Raw genomic sequence first — 21,371 nt, forward strand, 5'->3', positions numbered from 1 at the left:
TTTGTAGGACTTGTGTTGAAGAGACATTTGGCATCTGTCAAGCATTGTAAGTATATAACCGGTTTCATCGATAACTTCACATCCAGCTTTTGAGAGTTTAAACATTCATTAACATCAAAGTGTCCACCACTGAAATCGTCACCGGTCAATCTAAGATGTTTAAGAGGCATTGGCGGTTGTCGAAAGATGTAAAATATTTGGCCATTTCGGTACACTTGAAAGCGACAACCGAACAATTCAGTGGCAGCCATCAACTCACATGCAGATGCATAGGTGAAGGGCTTAAGCATTTCACTCTTATAGTGCTCCTGTGTAGTATAATTACTGTATCTCCTGTACCGTCATCAGTCCACACCTTGAACCTGTCCCAGTCATTCAATAAATAAGACACAATGTTCCTCCGGATATCAAGAGTGAGCCTGATATGGCCATGCAATATGTAACAAAGAGAATGGAAAAGGTAGGTGCCATCTCTGGGCATGGAAACCACTCGGTAAGTGACAGTTCTTTGATCGATGGTGATCACCTCGATAGACATGTTAATGGGGGTACGGTTGGAATGATAAAGGAAATGGGTACCTGAACAATGTAAAGTAAGTCTAAAATACCTACACAATAACTATAATCGTAATAAATGAACAATAAAACAGCGGAGAAGCCGTGGATTAAATAAAAAGGCTGTAGTTATCAGCAGGGAGACGTGAATCCCGAGGCGAAGCAAGGAAGGGAATGTAGAGACTGGAACGACGGACGGCCTTATATAGGCAGGCAGCCAACAACGTGGGAGCCGTTGGGATGGGGGACCCAATGCTGCCTCACACAGTGACCGAGCTGCAGGCTATGGACGTATATATGTACGTAAGTAGGATTCAGTTAGCGTTGGGAACCAGCATATCAAATTTCTTGAAGATGGGCCCATAAGTAACCAAAGACCGTTGAAAAGTTCAATATGGCGGCAGACAGTGGCATCATACCACCAAAATAAGTACCAAATTTCAGCCTTCTACCTACACGGGAAGTTGTAGAATTAGTGATGTTGGAAAGTTCAATATGGCGGCTGAGTGGCATCATACCACTGAAATAAGTACATACATCGGTATTGGTTAGCGCAGGGAAGCCACCTACCAAATTTCGTGAAGATAGGGCCATAAATAAGAAAGTTCAACATGGCGAATGTTGTCAACCGTTTATGACCGTTACGCATAGAATTTCGAAATGAAACGTGCTTACCTTTTGTAAGTAAGCTGTAAAGAATGAGCCTGCCAAATTTCAGCCTTCTACCTACACGGGAAGTTGGAGAATTAGTGACATTGGAAAGTTCAATATGGCGGCCGACAGTGGCATCACACCACCGAAATAAGTACGTACATCGGTTTCAGTTAACGCAGGGAAGCTGCCTACCAAATTTCGTGAAGATGGGGCCATAAATAAGAAAGTTCAACATGGAGGACGTTGTCGACCGTTATCGACCATTATGACCATTACGTGTAGAATTTTGAAATGAAACCTGCTTAACTTTTGTAAGTAAGCTGTAAGGAATAAGCCTGCCAAATTTCAGCCTTCTGCCTACACGGGAAGTTAGAGAATTAGTGATGAGTGAGTGAGTGAGTGAGTGAGTGAGTGAGTGAGTGAGTGAGGGCTTTGCCTTGTATTAGTATAGACTAGCAAAATACCCGCGCTTCGCAGCGGAGAAGTAGTGTGTTAAAGAAGTAATGAAAAAGTAAAGAAAACATCTTAAAAATAACGTAAGATGATTGTTAATGTAATTGTTTTGTCACTGATATGAGTGTTGCTGTCATATATATAGACACAGACACAGACACACACAACATAACGTAACAAGATTGTCAATGTAATTGTTTTGTCACTGTTGTGAGTGATGAGTGTTGCTGTCATATATATATACATACAAACACATACATATAAACATATATGTATACATATCCATACATATATACATATACACATATATACAGGTATATTACACACACACATATATACATACATACTGTATATATATACAGTAATCCCTCCTCGATCGAGTAGAAATCATAGGTTTGTATGGTTATTTTTATATATTTTAAGTCCTTAGAAACTCTCCCACACTGTTTATAAATATTCTCTGCACAGTTATACAGTAAGCCCTTGTTTATCGCGGTTAATCCGCTCCAGACAGATAAATTAATTTCCACGAAGTAGGATTCTTTATTTATAAATCTTTATTTATAAATATTTTCGCAGTTAGAGCATAGAAAACCTGTTTACGACTTTCTAAATACGATTTTAACATTATTACAGCCCTCTAGACATGAAATAACACCCTTTAGTCAAAAGTTTAAACTGTGCTCCATGACAAGACATAGATGACAGTTCTTTCTCACAATTAAAAGAATGCAAACATATCTTCTCTTCAAAGGAGCGATGTCAGGAGCAGAGAATATCAGAGAGAGAAAGTAAACAAAAATCAATAGGGTTGTTGTGCTTTTAAGTAAACGAAGCACCGCGATAAAGCAGCCGCAGTGAAGGGATCAATGTGAAGGTAGTCTTTTCAGCATTTTTTAGAGAAGCGTCTGTATCTTCTAAGCAAACAGCCTTTGTGCAAACAGCCCCTCTGCTCACACCCCCTCTGTCAGGCGCAGAGAAAAGCAAACACTCAAAAATCAATACGGGCTGTTAGAGCTTTGAAATGTGCGAATGTGTATCATTGAGGCGTTTTATTTAATTTGTAATACCTGCTCTGATTGGGTAGCTTCTCAGCCATCCGCCAATAGCGTCCCTTGTATGAAATCAACTGGGCAAACAAACTGAGGAAGCGTGTACCATAAATTAAAAGACCCATTGTCCGCAGATATCCGAGAACCAGTGAAAAATCCGTGATATATATTTAGACATGCTTACATTTAAAATCCGCGACAGAGTGAAGCCGCGAAAGTCGAAGCGTGATATAGCGAGGGATCACTGTATATATATACATATAAACACATAAATCCACATATATATATACAGTATATACATATATAAACTGCTCAAAAAAATTAAAGGAACACTTTGAAAACACATCAGATCTCAATGGGAAAAAGAAATCCTCCTGGATATCTATACTGATATAGACTGGGTAATGTGTTAGGAATGAAAGGATGCCACATCGTTTGATGGAAATGAAAATGATCAACCTACAGAGCCCTGAATTCAAAGACGCCCCAAAAATCAGAGTGAAAAAATTATGTGGCAGGCTAGTCCATTTTGCCAAAATTTAATTGCAGCAACTCAAAATTGTACGCAGCACTTTTTATGGCCCCTGTGTTCTTGTATACATGCCTGACAACATCGGTGCATGCTTCTAATGAGATGACAGATGGTGTTGTGGGGGATCTCCTCCCAGATCTGGACCAGGGCATCACTGAGCTCCTGGACAGTCTGAGGTGCAACCTGGTGGCATTGGATGGACCAAAACATAATGTCCCAGAGGTGTTCTATTGGATTTAGGTCAGGAAAGTGTGGTGGCCAGTCAATGGTATCAATTCCTTCATCCCCAGGAACTGCCTGCATACTCTCACCACATGAGGCCAGGAATTGTCGTGCACCAGGAGGCACTGTACCAGCATAGGGTCTGACAATGGGTCCAAGGATTTCATCCTGATACCTAATGGCAGCCAATGTGCCTTTGTCAAGCCTGTAGCGGTCTGTATGACCCTCCATGGATATGCCTCCCCAGACAATCATTAACCCACCACCAAACTGCTCATGCTGAATGATGTTACAGGCAGCATAATGTTCTCCATGGCTTCTCCAGACCCTTTCACTTCTGTCACGTGCTCAGGGTGAACCTGCTCTCATCTGTAAAGCACAGGGCACCAGTGGTGCATCTGTCAATTCTGGTATTCTATGGCGAATGCCAATCGAGCTGCATGCTGCTGGGCAGTGAGCTCAGGGCCCATTAGAGGACATGGGGCCCTTGGGTCACCCTCATGAAGTCTTTCTGGTTGTTTGGTCAGAGACATTCACACCAGTGGCCTGCTGGAGGTCATTTTGTAGGGCTCTGGCAGTGCTCATCCTGTTCCTCCTTGCCCAAAGGAGCAGATACTGGTCCTGCTGATGGGTTATGGACCTTCTATGGCCCTCTCCAGCTCTCCTAGAGTAACTGCTTGTCTCCTAGAATCTCCTCCATGCCCTTGAGACTGTGCAGGGAGACACAGCAAACCTTCTGGCAATGACACGTATTGATGTGCCATCCTGGAGAAGTTGGACTACCTGTGCAACCTCTGTAGGGTCCAGGTATCGCCTCATGCTACCAGTAGTGACACTGACTGTAGCCAAATGCAAAACTAGTGAAGAAACAGTCAGAAAAGATGAGGAGGGAAAAATGTCAGTGGCCTCCACCTGTTAAACCATTCCTGTTTTGGGGTCATCTCATTGTTGCCCCTCTAGTGCATCTGTTGTTAATTTCATTAACACCACATCAGCTGAAACTGATTAACAACCCCCTCTGCTACTTAACTGACCAGATTAATATCCCATAAGTTTCACTGACTTTATGCTATACTCTGATTAAAAAGTGTTCCTTTAATTCTTTTGAGCAGTATATATAAGTGTATGTAAATGTGTGTCTGTATATACGTATATATATATATATATGTATATATATATGTATATGTATATATATATATGTATATATATATGCCAGCAACACTCATGACAATGACAAAACAATTACATTGTCAATCATGTTACGTTATTATTAAAATGTTTCCTTTTCTTTTTCATTACTTCTTTAACACACTACTTCTCCGCTGCAAAGCGCGGTATATATGTATATATGTGTATATATATATATATGTATATGTATATATATGCATATATATGTATATGTATATACTGTATATATGTGTGTGTGTGTGTGTGTGTGTGTATGTGTGTGTGTGTCTGTGTCTATATATATGACAGCAACACTCATATCAGTGACAAAACAATTACATTAACAATCATCTTACGTTATTTTTAAAATGTTTCCTTTTCTTTTTCATAACTTCTTTAACACACTACTTCTCCGCTGCGAAGCGCGGGTATTTGGCTAGTGGTTTATAAAGCCCTAAATAATCTCGCCCCATCTTATATATCGGAATGTCTGACACCTTATATTCCAAATCATAACCTCAGATCCTCAAATTAGTCTCCTTAGAATTCCAAGAACAAAACTTAAAAGTGATGAGGCGGCCATCTGCTGTTAAGCACCTAAAATCTGGAATAGCCTCCCCATAGGAATTCGCCTAATACAGGCTAATACAGTAGAGCACTTTAAAACACTGCTGAAAACACATTACTTTAACATGGCCTTTTCATAACTTCACATTAACTTGATCCTGATACTCTGTATGTTCAGTTCATCTTAATACTATTTATGGTGGCTCTAAAATCCGTACTGACCCCTACTCTCTCTTCTGTTTCTTTTTCCGGTTTCTTTGTGGTGGCGGCCTGCGCCACCACCACCTACTCAAAGCATCATGATGCTCCAACAATGATGGATGGATTAAAAGGCAGAAGTCTACGTGACCATCATCATCAAGCCCTTCCGTGAGAACCCTAAATCCAAAGAGGACTGTTTCATTTAAATTAGGTAGAATGCCCAGAGAGGACTGGGCAATCTAATGGTCTGGAATTCCTACCGATTTTATTTTTTTCTCCAGCCTTCTGGAGTTTTTTTTTTTTGTTTGTTTTTTCTGTCCACCCTGGCTGTTGGATCTTATTCTTATTCTATGTTAATTAATGTTGACTAATTTTATTTTCTTACTGTGTCTTTTATTTTTCTATTCTTCATTATGTAAAGCACTTTGAGCTACTTTTTGTATGAAAATGTGCTATATAAATAAATGTTGTTGTTGTTGTAGACACAAAACACACATCAAATTATTTCCACTTACAATTCTGGGTATCTCACTCCCAGATAATCAATCAAGGCAGGGACTGGGAGAACTTCTTGCCCTTTCTGAGGCGGTGGGTGGGATGGTATAGCAGGCTGCTTGCTGCTTAGACTTATTGACACATTTAGAAGACAAAAGACGCAGACGGAGAGGTGTGAAGGGATTTAAGGTGGGCCGGATTTACGAGTTTTTTCGTTGGCTCTGGTAATTCTAGTGTTAAGTAACATGATAATACTAACGCAGGAGCTAAAAAGTTCTGCATGGTGCCATTAAAATTGTAGATGACTTGTGTGTTAATGGAATGTCACTGCTTACAGTTAACAAAAGCAATTTCACTCTCATTAGGTGCCCTTATTGCAATACGAGTTCAGCAAATTGTTCTGATTATTATTAGGAAAAATGCATATATAAATATATATATATATATTTATGGAAGCAAAGGTCTGTGATAAGGCTTGCATATTTGTAAATGGAGATCCACAAAAAAAATGAGTCACGTATCTTTCCCGATGGAAAAAGAAATGAACAGACAGACAATTTCCTTGATACTTCCATCAAAAGAGGTAACCATAACAGCTTAATTATGGAATGTTAAGGAATGTTATGCAGATAAAATACTACACTTTTCCAGCAACCACCCATTATCACAAAAACGGAGTTGTGTTAAGACTTTGTTCAAAAGGATTAACACCCATTGTAACACAACGGACACAAAAAAGAATGAAAGGTGTTCATCTTTTTTGTCTGTTCACATCAAACGGCTACCCCAAGACATTTATTAAACAAGGATTACATAGGGGACACCCCAGACCTCAGCAAACAATCAACTCCAACTTGATCCCGAACCAGACTTACCACACCCTCCCTTATCATTGGGGCATGTCAGAAGGTACAGCATGCGTCCTGTCTAGATCTGGGATCAAGATAGTGTACAAACTGATAAACATCTTACAGACTGTCCTTTTGTGGAAAACAAGAAATCAACCACAGAGACAAGAAATGCAGTTTACAGCATTCCATGCAGTGCATGCCCAGCGCTATATATAGGACAAATAAAACACTTGCAACACGTATACAGGAACCTCGCAACACCATTAGAAGAAGGAACCCAAAGTCTCTGATTTATGCACATTCAAGTTCAAACTGGACACATCTTTAACTGGGACACAGTGAAAGTAAAATTCAGGGCCGATACCAAGAGTGCAACAGAGCTAACTGAATCGTGGCTCTTTTATGAAAACACCATTAACAGACACTTGGAGATGAACCCAGTTTATGCAAGCTTAAAAAGAAGAACATCCAAATAGTTAATAAAGACTTGGTTACCCATGTAAAGGAAATCTTGTTCATACTCTTCATTTGGTTAAAATAAGGTACCAGTGTAGGAAACACTTTAAAGCCAAGATACTACTGTCACTTCCTCTCATAATCATTTACTATAGTCATCCTCAACTGTATGTAGTGTTTAATTCAAGGAAGTTACTTAGCATCTGGACCTTTATATTGAAAATATGTTCAACCAAAGTCTCTAATAGCATTCAAAGGAACAACAGATGCTTTGTTATGAAAATTACATAGTGATATATTATACTGATCTGCTTGTTTGATATATTGGATTACTCCGTGACAAAAATCCTATTTCACACTTTAAAAATAAGAGGGAAAAAGATGACTTCACATTTTATGTGTAAGGAACAGTGCAGAGATTCAGAATTTGCCAAGAATTCACAAATGGTTTATTAAAAGAAACAAGCTCTTGCTGATATTAATTCGATTTCATATGAAACATGAATGTATGGGAAGTGGTATTGATTTAATCCTTGAATGCTCTGTGTCACATTCACTTTAATGTATTTCATAAAATTAATAAAATAATTAAAGTTGTGAGAATCTAGGAACCAGTTTCCAATCAATGTAGCTGAAGTGGAACTCCTGTCATCTTTTTAAAAGTATATGAATGAAATATCACCACAATTTAAGTATTAACCAATGAAATGAGCATGATTAACTGATCGGTCTCTTCTCTTTGTCTAACTCTTATTTTCTTGTCTTTATCCCCACCTGTTTGAATTTAATCCTTTAAGCCAGGGATAGGAAATTCTGGTCTTGGAGTACCACCATGGCTGATGTTTTTTTCCAAGTAAAATTTTCTACTTATCTTGTTTTTTTCCACTTTTATTACGTTAGTCAAAACATCTTTCCAATAGTTTTTACCCATCTGAGAAAAATCATCAAATCATCTATGATAAAAAAACATCTGTACCAATTTATGTCGTCCCTTAATAGATATGTAAGAAACTACATATATAAATTATCTATTCAACTGTTGGCTACTTCGAGAAATGTCACCTTACAATTTACTAGGAGTTCAAATATGAACATCTCATGCTAGCTGAGGCTGAGGAGATCTTGAAACATACCCGAAAGACCAGTATTCACTGACTGAAGTTTTGTTTTCCTCCCTTTTCTATATAAAATGAAATAAATTGATGAGCAACAATGGTTAGTTGCAAAGAACAAAATATACAAAAACATGTCCAGTTGTAGTTTTACGTTTTCAGAACGCTGCATGAAATTCATTTTCAACTTAATGGGCAGCACAAACCCCGCTCCCTCCACTTTATTGTCTTAACCACCTATGCCATTTGAAGATAAAGCATAGAGTCTCCTTTAAGGCAGGAGGAATTTGAACATATTTACAACTGATTGCAAATTGGCTTAAAAAATTCTCACTATTTTAGAAGGAGAGCAACCCCAAAATCCATTTCATTTATACATTTTTCAAACAGCTCACCTTAAAAAGAAATAATCTTCACTGATACAATGGATATAGTAATATATTTTAATTTGTCCTTGCCCACACCTCTGAAGTGTTCCCATTCATGTCAACGGTACCTCTGTAAAGTTTCATTTTGGTAACATAAAGAAATAGTTACAGCATTTGGCGCCATGGGCAACCCCTTACACCTCCAGAACCTTTCCAGGCAGAGATGCCCAAAATATTAATATAAATAATGTAAAATATTTAAATAAAATCTAAATAATATCTCACATGCACACACACAACCACACACATACAAAAAAAAATCACATTTTTGTTTATTTTGCTCAACTTTGTCTCTCTCATTTATTCAAACGTCGTCATGTTACCTATCATAGGAAATGTTTCACTTATACCTACAGTGCATCCAGAAAGTATTCACAGCGCATCACTTTTTCCACATTTTGTTATGTTACAGCCTTATTCCAAAATGGATTAAATTCATTTTTTTCCTCAGAATTATACACACAGTGCTCCATAATGACAATGTGAAAAAAGTTTACTTGAGGTTTTTGCAAATTTATTAAAAATAAAAAAGTGAGAAATCACATGTACATAAGTATTCACAGCCTTTGCTCAATACTTTGTTGAGGCACCTTTGGCAGCAATTACAGCCTCAAGTCTTTTTGAATATGATGCCACAAGCTTGGCACACCTATCCTTGGCCAGTTTCGCCCATTCCTCTTTGCAACACCTCTCAAGTTCCATCAGGTTGGATGGGAAGCGTCGGTGCACAGCCATTTTAAGATCTCTCCAGAGATGTTCAATCGGATTCAAGTCTGGGCTGTGGCTGGGCCACTCAAGGACATTCACAGAGTTTCCTGAAGCCACTCCTTTGATATCTTGGCTATGTGCTTAGGGTCGTTGTCCTGCTGAAAGATGAACCGTCACCCCAGTCTGAGGTTAAGAGCGTTCTGGAGCAGGTTTTCATCCAGGATGTCTCTGTACATTGCTGCAGTCATCTTTCCCTTTATCCTAACTAGTCTCCCAGTTCATGCCACTGAAAAACATCCTCACAGCATGATGCTGCCACCACCATGCTTCACTGTATGGATGGTATTGGCCTGGTGATGAGCAGTGCCTGGTTTCCTCCAAATGTGACGCCTGGCATTCACACCAAAGAGTTCAATCCTTGTCTCATCAGACCAGAGAATTTTGCTTCTCATGGTCTGAGAGTCCTTCAGGTGCCTTTTGGCAAACTCCAGGCGGGCTGCCATGTGCCTTTTACTAAGGAGTGGTTTTCGTAAGGCCACTCTACCATACAGGCCTGACTGGTGGATTGCTGCAGAGATGGTTGTCTTTCTGGAAGGTTCTCCTCTCTCCACAAAGGACCTTTGGTGCTCTGACAGAGTGACCATCGGGTTCTTGGTCACTTCCCTGACTAAGGCCCTTCTCCCCTGATCGCTCAATTTAGATGGCTGGCCAGCTCTAGGAAGAGTCCTGGTGGTTTCGAACTTCTTCCACTTAACGATGATGGAGGCCACTGTGCTCATTGGGACCTTCAAAGCAGCAGAATTTTTTCTGTAACCTTCCCCAGATTTGTGCCTCGAGACAATCCTGTCTCGGAGGTCTACAGACAATTCCTTTGACTTCATGCTTGGTCTGTGCTCTGACATGAACTGTCAACTGTGGGACCTTATATTATACAGACAGGTGTGTGCCTTTCCAAATCATGTCCAATCAGCTGAATTTACCACAGGTGGACTCCAATTAAGTTGCAGAAACATCTCAAGGATGATCAGGGGAAACAGGATGCACCTGAGCTCAATTTTGAGCTTCATGGCAAAGGCTGTGAATACTTACAATAGTGTGAAAAACTATTTGCCCCCTTCCTGATTTCTTATTCTTTTGCATGTTTGTCACACAAAATGTTTCTGATCATCAAACACATTTAACCATTAGTCAAATATAACACAAGTAAACACAAAATGCAGTTTTTAAATGATGGTTTTATTATTTAGGAGAAAAAATCCAAACCTACATGGCCCTGTGTGAAAAAGTAATTGCCCCCTTGTTAAAAAATAACCTAACTGTGGTGTATCACACCTGAGTTCAATTTCCGTAGCCACCCCCAGGCCTGATTACTGCCATACTTGTTTCAATCAAGAAATCACTTAAATAGGAGCTGCCTGACACAGAGAAGTAGACCAAAAGCACCTCAAATTTGCTAAGAAACATCTCAATGATTGCCAAGACTTTTGGGAAAATACCTTGTAGACTGATGAGACAAAAGTTGAACTTTTTGGAAGGCAAATGTCCCATTACATCTGGCGTAAAAGGAACACAGCATTTCAGAAAAAGAACATCATACCAACAGTAAAATACGGTGGTGGTAGTGTGATGGTCTGGGGTTGTTTTGCTGCTTCAGGACCTGGAAGGCTTGCTGTGATAGATGGAACCATGAATTCTACTGTCTACCAAAAAATCCTGAAGGAGAATGTCCGGTTATCTGTTCGTCAACTCAAGCTGAATCGATCTTGGGTGCTGCAACAGGACAATGACCCAAAACACACCAGCAAATCCACCTCTGAATGGCTGAAGAAAAACAAAATGAAGACTTTGGAGTGGCCTAGTCAAAGTCCTGACCTGAATCCAATTGAGATGCTAAGGCATGACCTTAAAAAGGCGGTTCATGCTAGAAAACCCTCAAATAAAGCTGAATTACAACAATTCTGCAAAGATGAGTGGGAAAAAAAATCCTCCAGAGCGCTGTAAAGACTCATTGCAAGTTATCGCAAACGCTTGATTGCAGTTATTGCTGCTAAGGGTGGCCCAACCAGTTATTAGGTTCAGGGGGCAATTACTTTTTCACACAGGGCCATGTAGGTTTGGATTTTTTTTCTCCCTAAATAATAAAAACTATCATTTAAAAACTGCATTTTGTGTTTACTTGTGTTATATTTGACTAATGGTTAAATGTGTTTGATGATCAGAAACATTTTGTGTGACAAACATGCAAAAGAATAAGAAATCAGGAAGGGGGCAAATAGTTTTTCACAACACTGTATGTACATGTGTTTTCTCAGTTTTTTTATTTTTAATAAATCTGCAAAAACCTCAAGTAAACTTTTTTCACGTTGTCATTATAGGGTGTTGTGTGTAGAGTTCTGAGGAATAAAATGAATTTATTCCATTTTGGAATAAGGCTGTAACATAAAAAAATGTGGAAAAAGTGATGCACTGTGAATACTTTCCGGATGCACTGTATACAATGGTGTAAAAGCTTGCAATGGCATGACCTACTGAGCCAGAGTCAACTACCTAGAAGTGGCAGATTGCTAGTGTGTATGGCAGATCGCTTTTATGGACAATAACTCATAATTGTTTCCACCTCAGAAAAATGTGATTGGGCTTGTTTCGTTCATGAGAATCTGCTGTAAATTTTGATATATAACACATGAAAATTCAGACATGCACAGTGAGAAGGGACCTCTATTACGCAGAGCTGGGTAGCTCTCCTTGTTCAAAAATTGCAGTGTGACGTCATTGGAAACGTCACAAGAGTCTCAGCTATACAATAATGTGAAGCTTGAGATGGCATGACTAACTCAGCAAGAAACCCCCAATCCAAAAACCAAAAACGTCAGATAGTTTGTACCAGCTATGGTCACCATGGTTTTGGTTTAGTGAAGATTTCTAAAGATCGGGACATAGCACAAAGATATGTTTGGGCTTGTTTTGTTCAGGAGAATGTTCTGTAAGTACTGATATGCCATTTGTATATTCTTGCTGTTGTTTTGTGAAGTTATTTGGGATAGTATGTGAAAATGTGAAAATTCAGACGGTGTGACAGTTTCTCTCGTTTTTGGACTAAAGCTAGTGTTTGCTCATTTGGAGCAAGGGTTCAGTGCAACAGTTGAAATCTACTCATCACAACCTACCGATTGATGTATAACACTTCAGTATTTGTTATGCAGAACAATTAATGTACTACGATTTTTTCAATTTTTTTTTTTTACTGATGCTTTATAACACACCCGTAAGTATTATTTCATAACAGATTCAGAGTCACTTGAAAACAAGGTATTTTTTGTGTTGGTATGTGGAGTAGTTTGCCTGTATGATGTGCCAAAATGTTTTTTTAAAACATTTTCAAACCCTTGTCAGCCTGGTAGCAGACTGCTTAGAGTCAAAGAGGAATTATTAATTAAGTGGGTGGCAGCTTACTACACTTTAAATTAGATGTAACAGTTTAAATACATGAATATGACAAAGGTAAAAGCTGGCATTTCACTTACCTGAATGAAGTTCTTTAACCAATGATGACATGGTGTTTGTGATGGAATCAGCTGCAACTAGCAAATCATTTCTTAGGTTCCTTCTGGAGCCTGTGAATACAAAGGAGGCAATATTGCAGGAATACAGAAAAAATACTGTATATAGAATCTGTATATGTAAGAATAACACAAAGAACTAATTATTTAAAAAATGTACATCTCTTATTAAACATTAAGTATACTGTATTTTAAAATTATTTACAATGTTATTTACAATCAAAGTAAAAAAATACATTTTAATTATTGAGTATAACATAATATTTTTTTCAATATGCTATACATACTTTTAACTCTATAACATTATGATACAGTGCTTAAAATTGATTTGCAATATAAAATGATGGGCAAGCTGACCATAACATTTAGTTAAAGCCTCAGACTAAATTAGCTGACATGATGCATTTTAAATAGGATTAGGACCTACAATGTGTAACTCAAAATCACCATACTGCAAAATGTTTTCCCTAAATAGTTTCAGGTTAAACCTCAGGGTGAAAAAGGCACATGTTTAAAACAATGATTTACTACAGGACATGAAGAAAGGGAGGGAAGCAAAAATCAAAGTGCTCAGCTGGTCGCATGTAGCCTTGACAAGGAGTATAATGATCTTACACAAACAGGAAACTTCTATAAGGGTGCTATAAATCTATTATTTGAGACAACAACCCTGTCAGTTTATTACACTCTGTTTTCCTGTGTCAGTAAACTTTAAAAATGAACCAAAATTATATTTATTACTCACATAATATGTTAAAATTTTGAATGTGTATAATCTGCTGGGGCTTCAGGGTCATGTAATACCTTTACACCTTTCAGTATGTAAAACTGAATGCTATTATGCATAAAAAATCTTTTTCACTTTAGAGCTTAGAATTTACAGGAATGTGCAATTCTTATTGTCATATACCCAGCACTCAAATGCCAAAGATGGTGTTACTCAAATATAAAATACTGTATAACTTTGGCATTTTCAAAGTTTCAAGTTTCAAACTATTTTTTCACAGTCATTTTATGTATTCATTTGGCACAGTTAATTGTGTTCTTCAGTGAAGCATTTTTTAATACACTTATTAAAATGCCATGCTATTGTTACGTCCACTCATAAAGAAAACCCAACTTACAGAATATACTGTTTTGTGTAACAGAAGATCGTAAAATAAAATATATATTCAGTGGAACCTCGGTTCACAACCATAATTGGCACCCGGAGAGCTCCAAAACTCTGATCATCCGGGGCAAACCAAGTTGGTCAGGAAGAAAGGCACAGAACTGTGGGCCCTGGACTTTGGGGAGCAATTTCGTGGAGTGCCTCATAAGATTTTATGTAAATACAATTAATCCGCAATTTCCCTCCAGATCCGCTCCAGACCGCATTTAACTGTATGTAAATATATTTTTTTTAAAGATTTTTAATCACAAATATAGTTAATTATACGATAGAATGCACATCTATCTAGTAGTAAACTAAATGTAAAAAACATTGAATAACACCGAGAAAACCTTGAACAACAGAGGAAACTAACATTGCAAAATTTGCGCTATAGCCTTATGACCCGATCGCTGTAAACACTTTTTCTTAATGAGTTTTAAGCACAGGGGAAAAAAAAGGAACATTTGAACAAATACGAACTTTATTTAAAAACCAACCACAAGCAACCAAGAAAGTAACATTGCAGGAGTTCACGCTAATAGCCTTACGATCCGATCGCTATAAACACTTTTTTTAAAATGAGTTTTAAGCACAGGGGAAAAAAAGGAACATTAGAACAAATCTAACAGTAAAAGCACACGAAATACTGTAGAGCACAAAGACAGCACAGGTAATGTAAGCACGCCTGACTGAGAACAATGAACAGGCTGCTTTTGAAAAAGTGAAAAATGACTAACATCAAGAATTTAAAGTAAATGAACATATTTACACATGAATTGTCAGCCCTGCCTGTCATTGTTTTTATGAATAACAAAAGTTTAAAGAAAAAAGCAATGCGATTTAAGAGATGCTAGAAGTACAATCATTGCCCCTATGAGTCTGCAGTCCAAAAAGGAATTACTTTGCAGCTGCAAAAGTACAGAATATTGGTTTTAATTCATTCTTCTCTTCAAGAGATATGAGTTGTCTATCCCCTGCAATGTGATTTTAGTTTGTATAATTTACATTTTATAAACATTACTAAGGCTTTTTACTGCAAATATACCTAGCAGTTATATTCATGATGTTTATGAATAGCACCTATATCAAATAAAAATGGACTTTTTAAAAAATACTGGTAAAATAAATATTAGAATAGATCAACTGCAACACTTAAGTCTAGAAGAACCTAAAAACCTAATTATGTTGTTTCAAGTTGCATTACTGACATCAAGTTATGTTAATAAGTTCATTATTAATCAAAAGGCTTTGTCTTGATTGTCTTCTTGTTGGATGTATTTTAGCTGTGTTTTTCATATCCTGATGTTTTCAAATTCAACACATAAAATTACAAAATATTTAAATACAGAACACATTCATATTGAATTAATGCTTGAATTATTTGGTCAAAAATAGTTATTAAATTAATAAATTAATTCATAAAATAGTTGATACATTAATCATTTACAACATAATTGTTTGTGCCAACCCTAAATGGCATGTTCAGAAACATACCTTGAGCAAAAGCCTCCTGTACATCACCACCAACCCCAGCCAGTGAGTCTTGAGGTGCATGAGTGGGCGTGGAACCAGCTGAGGTTGAGCGGACAGGCATTGGCATTGGGCGACTACCTCCATGGCTTGGAGAAGAGCGTGGGGTGGTAGCTGCTTGGGCCTAAATAGGGAAAAGGAGGAAAAAATGGAATTTAAACACAAATAATCAACTATGATAACATTATTTAAGTGCATTTCATGTTGGAGAGTTAAACAATTGATAAAACATAATTGATTTAGACACTCCTAAGAAGAGTTCAAAGCAGTATTTTGACATTAATGCGGTGGGCTAGCGCCCTGTCCGGGGTTTGTTTCCTGCCTTGTGTCCTGTGTTGGCTGGGATTGGCTCCAGCAGATTCCCGTGACCCTGTGTTAGGATATAGCGGGTGGGATAATGGATGGATGGATGGATTTTGACATGAATATAAACATATGATATACAAGACCTTTGAAGATATAAATAAATAATAAATTAGACCCCAAAGTTACTTTATTATTGATAAATTGCTCAAAATATAGGTAACGATTAAAACCTCTTATTCATTAAGCCAGAGATTATGGAAAATACTCAAATGATCAAACCTGAGACAAACCTGATGGAAGAAATTCAAGTTCTCTTGAAACATGAGGTCATATTGTGTTCAGTTGCTGCCAAACCCTCTTGAATTAACCCTAAACCTATCTCAGCTAAAGGTGTTTCTAATGATGGTTAAAAAGTCTTTCATGGGGCTACAGTCCATTACACAGTACAATCTCATATATATGCACACAGACTCACACAGGACCAATTTAGAACTGCTAACAAAACTGACAAAAACCTTTATACCTGTGAGAGGAAATACAGAGTTCCAGGAGAAAAACCCATGTAGACAAAGGAAAGAAAGTTCTGACTTTGGGTTAGTATTCAGTACCAAGACTCTGAAGCTGCCAGGCGGCAACATAAGTAAAGTTTTATGAAAAAGCCAAGATGTCAACATCCATGCAAAAGCTGATGTAAATTAAAGAATTTGAATGTATGAATCAGTCAGCAAATGAAAAAGTACAGTCCCAGATAATTTACAGTAAGTACATTATAGTTTTTATAATACATATAAAGCTAAAATAAAAACCTATAGTAAATGCAAACCACTTGGAATAACAGTTTTATCTATAATTTTATCTTTATATATAAGGTGGACAAATGAAAAAGGCAAATATATTTTACCCAACCATATCAATATAAACATAATATATGTCCTAAAAACATGAGACCATGATAGGTTGCAAGTTTAATCCATACCAAAGACTCTTGAACTGACCCTTAACCTACCTTACATAAAAGTGTTTCAAATGATGGCGAAGAAGTGTTCTAAATGGGCACAAATTATAAACAAACTTGTGATCAGCAAGCATGCTCAATTGCTAACCTCTCATCAGATATGCAGTTATTTAATCACAAATGTACAATAGCACGAATTATACAGCTTCAAAACAATACATATATTAATAATGCAATGATGTCATGCATCTTCAAGAAGCCTAATAACATTATTGTATTTAACTTTGAAGAATGTCATCAAGAAGCACTGTTATCTGTTTTGAATGACAGAAAGAAATCCAGCTACCTAGGTGGCCCAAAAATGCTACTTCCCAACATCAGAAACTTTTCCAGATTTCCAAATGAAAGTTAACATACTGCATTATATTTTCAAAGAAAAATCACAATCCCCCTGCCTTAATGGCAGACTGCATACAAATGCTTATCAGCATTAGATCTATACTAATAAAAGGCAAAGCCCTCACTGACTGACTCACTGACTCATCACTAATTCTCCAAGTTCCCGTGTAGGTAGAAGGCTGAAATTTGGCAAGCTCACTCCTTACAGCTTCCTTACAAAAGTTGGGCAGGTTTCATTTTGAAATTCTAGGCGTAATGGTCATAACTGGAAGCTATTTTTCTCCTGTTACTGTAATGGAGTTGAGCTTGAAAGCCGTGGGGGGCGGAGTTTAGTGTAACATCATCACGCCTCCCACGTAATCACGTGAACTGACTGTCAACGCAGTACGTAGAAAACCAGGAAGAGCTCCAAAAAGCGCTGAAGAAAACATGCATTATATAATTGAGAAGGCAGCGAAACAAGAAGCGAGCGAGTGACATATACAACCATATTCATGAGTGCTGCTACTTCGGAAACAAAGCACGGTGTAAACCTACAGTTTAAATTAAGTTCATAGACAGGCTGCCGCTGGCGTTTGTCATGCCCACAGGTAATGCGGGATACAAGTTTAATGAGAGAACGCAGGATATAAACGAGAGTTTTGATCACTTTGTAACTAAGTTAAAATTGCAGGTGAAGGACTGTGCTTATGCAAATTCTGAGAGACTGTGTTTGTGGGGGATTGACAGTTAAGGCGGGTGGGGGAGTCACGTCATCATCTCCCCTCCCATTCACCTCAGTTGGCTCTGAGCTGAGCTCCACAGCTAACACAGTGTTATGGAAGCGACTTTGTGACGCTGCCACCAAATACTCACAGAAAAATCCACAAGTTATATATATATAAAGTCAGATCTTGAATATATAAAGTCAGCTTCGGAATATATAAAGTAAGCGCTGCAATATATAAAGTCAAAACTTCAATATATAAAGTCAGCGTCGGAATATACAAAGTCAGCGCTGGAATATCCATCCATTTCCCAACCCGTTGAATCCGACCACAGGGTCACGGGGGTCTGCTGGAGCCAATCCCAGCCAACATTGGGCACAAGGCAGGAACCAATCCTGGGCAGGGCACATGCATCATTTTCAAAACATTAACCGAACAGTGTTTTTTAAATTTATTTTTCTGAATACGTTTTTGTTAACTTAGTTCAGTTCAGGGTCTTTTCAATCAATAGATTTTGACTTTCACTTTATATATTCAGGAGTGAGTTTATATACTCCGATATTGACTTTATATAATCAGGAATGACTTTATAAATTCTGACGCTGACTTTATATATTCAGGTTTTGACTTTATATATTCCAGCGCTGACTTTATATATTCCGACGCTGACTTTATATATTCCGGGTATTTTGATATATATATACACTCAATCAAAATATCAATGGCAAAACAATTACATTAACAATCATGTTACGTTATTTTTAAAATTTTTCCTTTTCTTTTTCATAACTTCTTTAACACACTACTTCTCCGCTGCGAAGTGTGGGTATTCTGCTAGTACAGTATAATCTAGATAGATAGATACTTTATTAAACCCAAGGGGAAATTCACAATATAATAATAATACAATGTGGTTATAACTTATTTTCATTCATTGGAAGGACTGTTTTTGTTAGACGGTTAACATAACTGTTACTTAACCATTTTAAATATTTTTGGATACATTTGTCATTTAATACAGTCTATCAATAGTCTGTCTTTGTTAGCCTCATGCACAGAGAAATGTATCTTGTGGTATACTGTATATTTCTCCCTGTGAACAAATGACCCACACTAGGGCATTCAAATCTGTTTTAATTCATATGTGCACTTGTATTATCACAGGGGTAGAGTTCTTTTCAATACAACACATAACACATTCACTGTCTGCGTAGTGATATTAGGTCTGGGTAAATCAGGCTTTGACAAAGTATACTATATAAACCATTGATTTAGAGATACTGAAAATTACTGAAAAGCTTAACTAGATGATCCTAGTCTTTCTACTTGTAGTAGTAGGTGTAAAAATTGTACTGCCACATGTACAAGGTACAGTGAAATTCTTACTTGCATGTCTGACCATGCAACATGTGGTCAATCTTGGGCAATACTTAATTTTATGAAAAAGAAAACACAAATTAGCTTACATGTTTACACAAAGTGAGAAAAAAAGTGTATTTTGTTGAGGGTTGGTTTTGATTTATTATCTGAAAACTGAAAGTTGCTCAATACCAACCAGTTCAGTTTCAAGGGGAACCACTTGACTGAGATAGCTCTACTGATTGTGGTGGACCAGCTACTCTGTGCTAGAGCTACCAACATGTCATCAGTCCTGATTCTGCTAGATCTATCCTCTGCCTTCGACACAGTCAACCACAACATCCTTCTTGCCACCCTCTCTGACCTTGACATAACTGGGACCTCTTAGATGGTCTGAGTCCTACATCCCAAGAAGATCCTACAATGTATCCTGGTGGGGGTGTTGTCAAAGGCACATCAGACATGCACTGGTGTACCCAAGGATCGGTGCTGAGTACTCTACTTTTCTCTCTATACATCACTCTGCTAGGCTCCATCATCCAATCCCATAGTTTCTCTTATCAGTGCTCTGCCAATAATATACAGTTGTACCTGTTGTTCCTTCTGGAGGACAATACAGTATCGGCTAGTCTCGGCATGTCTTACTGATATCTCAACCTGGATGGAGGATCACCATCTATAGCTCAACCTGAAAAAAATGGAGCTCCTTGTGATTCCGGCCAGCCATTCTGCTCATCTCCCCATCTTTTTATAGCTTGGCTCACTGTTTCCTAACACCTGCCAAGTCAGTATACAAACTTGGGGTGGTAAGTGATGAGAAGCTATCTTTTCTTGACCACATTTCTATAGTTTCTTGTTCATGCAGGTTCACGCTGTACAACATCAGCAAGATCAGACCTTATCTGACAGAGTATGCAGCACAACCTCTGGTCTAGGCTTAGGTCTTGTCACGTCTGGACTACTGCAACTCACTTCTGGCAGGAGTAGCCGTGTGTGCTAACAAGCCCATCTTGTATTTAATGATTGGCACATGTCATTCCTCTCTTCCAGTCTCTACATTGGCTCCCTTTAGCAGAACACATTAAGTTCAAATCCCTGATACTTGCCTACAGAGTAATCAATTGGTCAGCACTTGAGTATATGGAGGCACTGGTGAAGGGCTATATGTCTGCATGCCCACTGAGGTCTGCCAGGGAACAGCATCCAGACTCTTTTCCTATGTAGTTCCTAGTTGGTGGAACAGGCTACCCACCTCCATCTGTACTACTGACTTCATGTATGACTCAATGTATTTAAGAAGCAATTGAAGACCCATGTATTCTGTGAATATCTGTCCAGTTTATGAAAAAAAATCTTGGTTAATTTAATTTTAATTGCTTTAGTGACTGTAATCTATGACTGTAAATGTAGGAGTTATTACATATTTTCAGTTGTAGCAATCACCTTTTGTTACCCATCCCATTACACTTGCTAAACAAACAGGCCCTAGCCTAATGTTGCTTGATAGTTTACCTCTTTTGTAAGTCGCTTTGGATAAAAGTGTCTGCCAAGCAAATAAAGGTAAATATAAGCGTAAATGAAAATCTATTTGAGTGGTTCCATTATGTTAGACAATATAATTTCTACAGTAATTGTAAAGAAAGTCAGCTTTGCACTGTGTGAGAGTTCATGTACATTACAGAATATCAGCCTGGCAAATGACATGACACAAACAGAATACATAGCAAGACAGAATACAGAAGGATGTTTACTTTGCAGGAGGTAATTTCTTCTATCAAATGAAATTTGCTATGTGGACATAGTTAAATGCTCCTTTGCTTTCTTATCTTTTCAACTCTATATGTCATAATATAAAATATTCAGTACCTTAGAAGGGTTGTTCCACAACAGTGCCTGTTAATCCATTCATTAAATAACTGCCAATATGGGAGTTAGTGGCACTGCTTTTT

General features: G+C 37.8%; 1 protein-coding gene across 7 annotated transcripts in view; it reads right to left on the reverse strand.

Moving 5' to 3' along the window:
* The window catches only part of dtnbb (dystrobrevin, beta b), a 219,146-nt gene that overhangs the window by 18,544 nt on the left and 179,231 nt on the right, over nucleotides 1-21,371 (reverse strand). For all 7 annotated transcript variants that reach the window (XM_039748782.1, XM_039748781.1, XM_039748786.1 and 4 more), the window contains 2 exons: nucleotides 15,661-15,820; nucleotides 12,978-13,067 (listed from right to left, as the gene is read on the reverse strand). In XM_039748782.1, coding sequence (XP_039604716.1) covers nucleotides 12,978-13,067; nucleotides 15,661-15,820 — 250 coding nt within the window. The remainder of the gene's footprint in view (nucleotides 1-12,977; nucleotides 13,068-15,660; nucleotides 15,821-21,371) is intronic.

Source organism: Polypterus senegalus, chromosome 3, assembly GCF_016835505.1.
Source record: "Polypterus senegalus isolate Bchr_013 chromosome 3, ASM1683550v1, whole genome shotgun sequence".
Lineage (NCBI taxonomy): Eukaryota > Metazoa > Chordata > Cladistia > Polypteriformes > Polypteridae > Polypterus > Polypterus senegalus.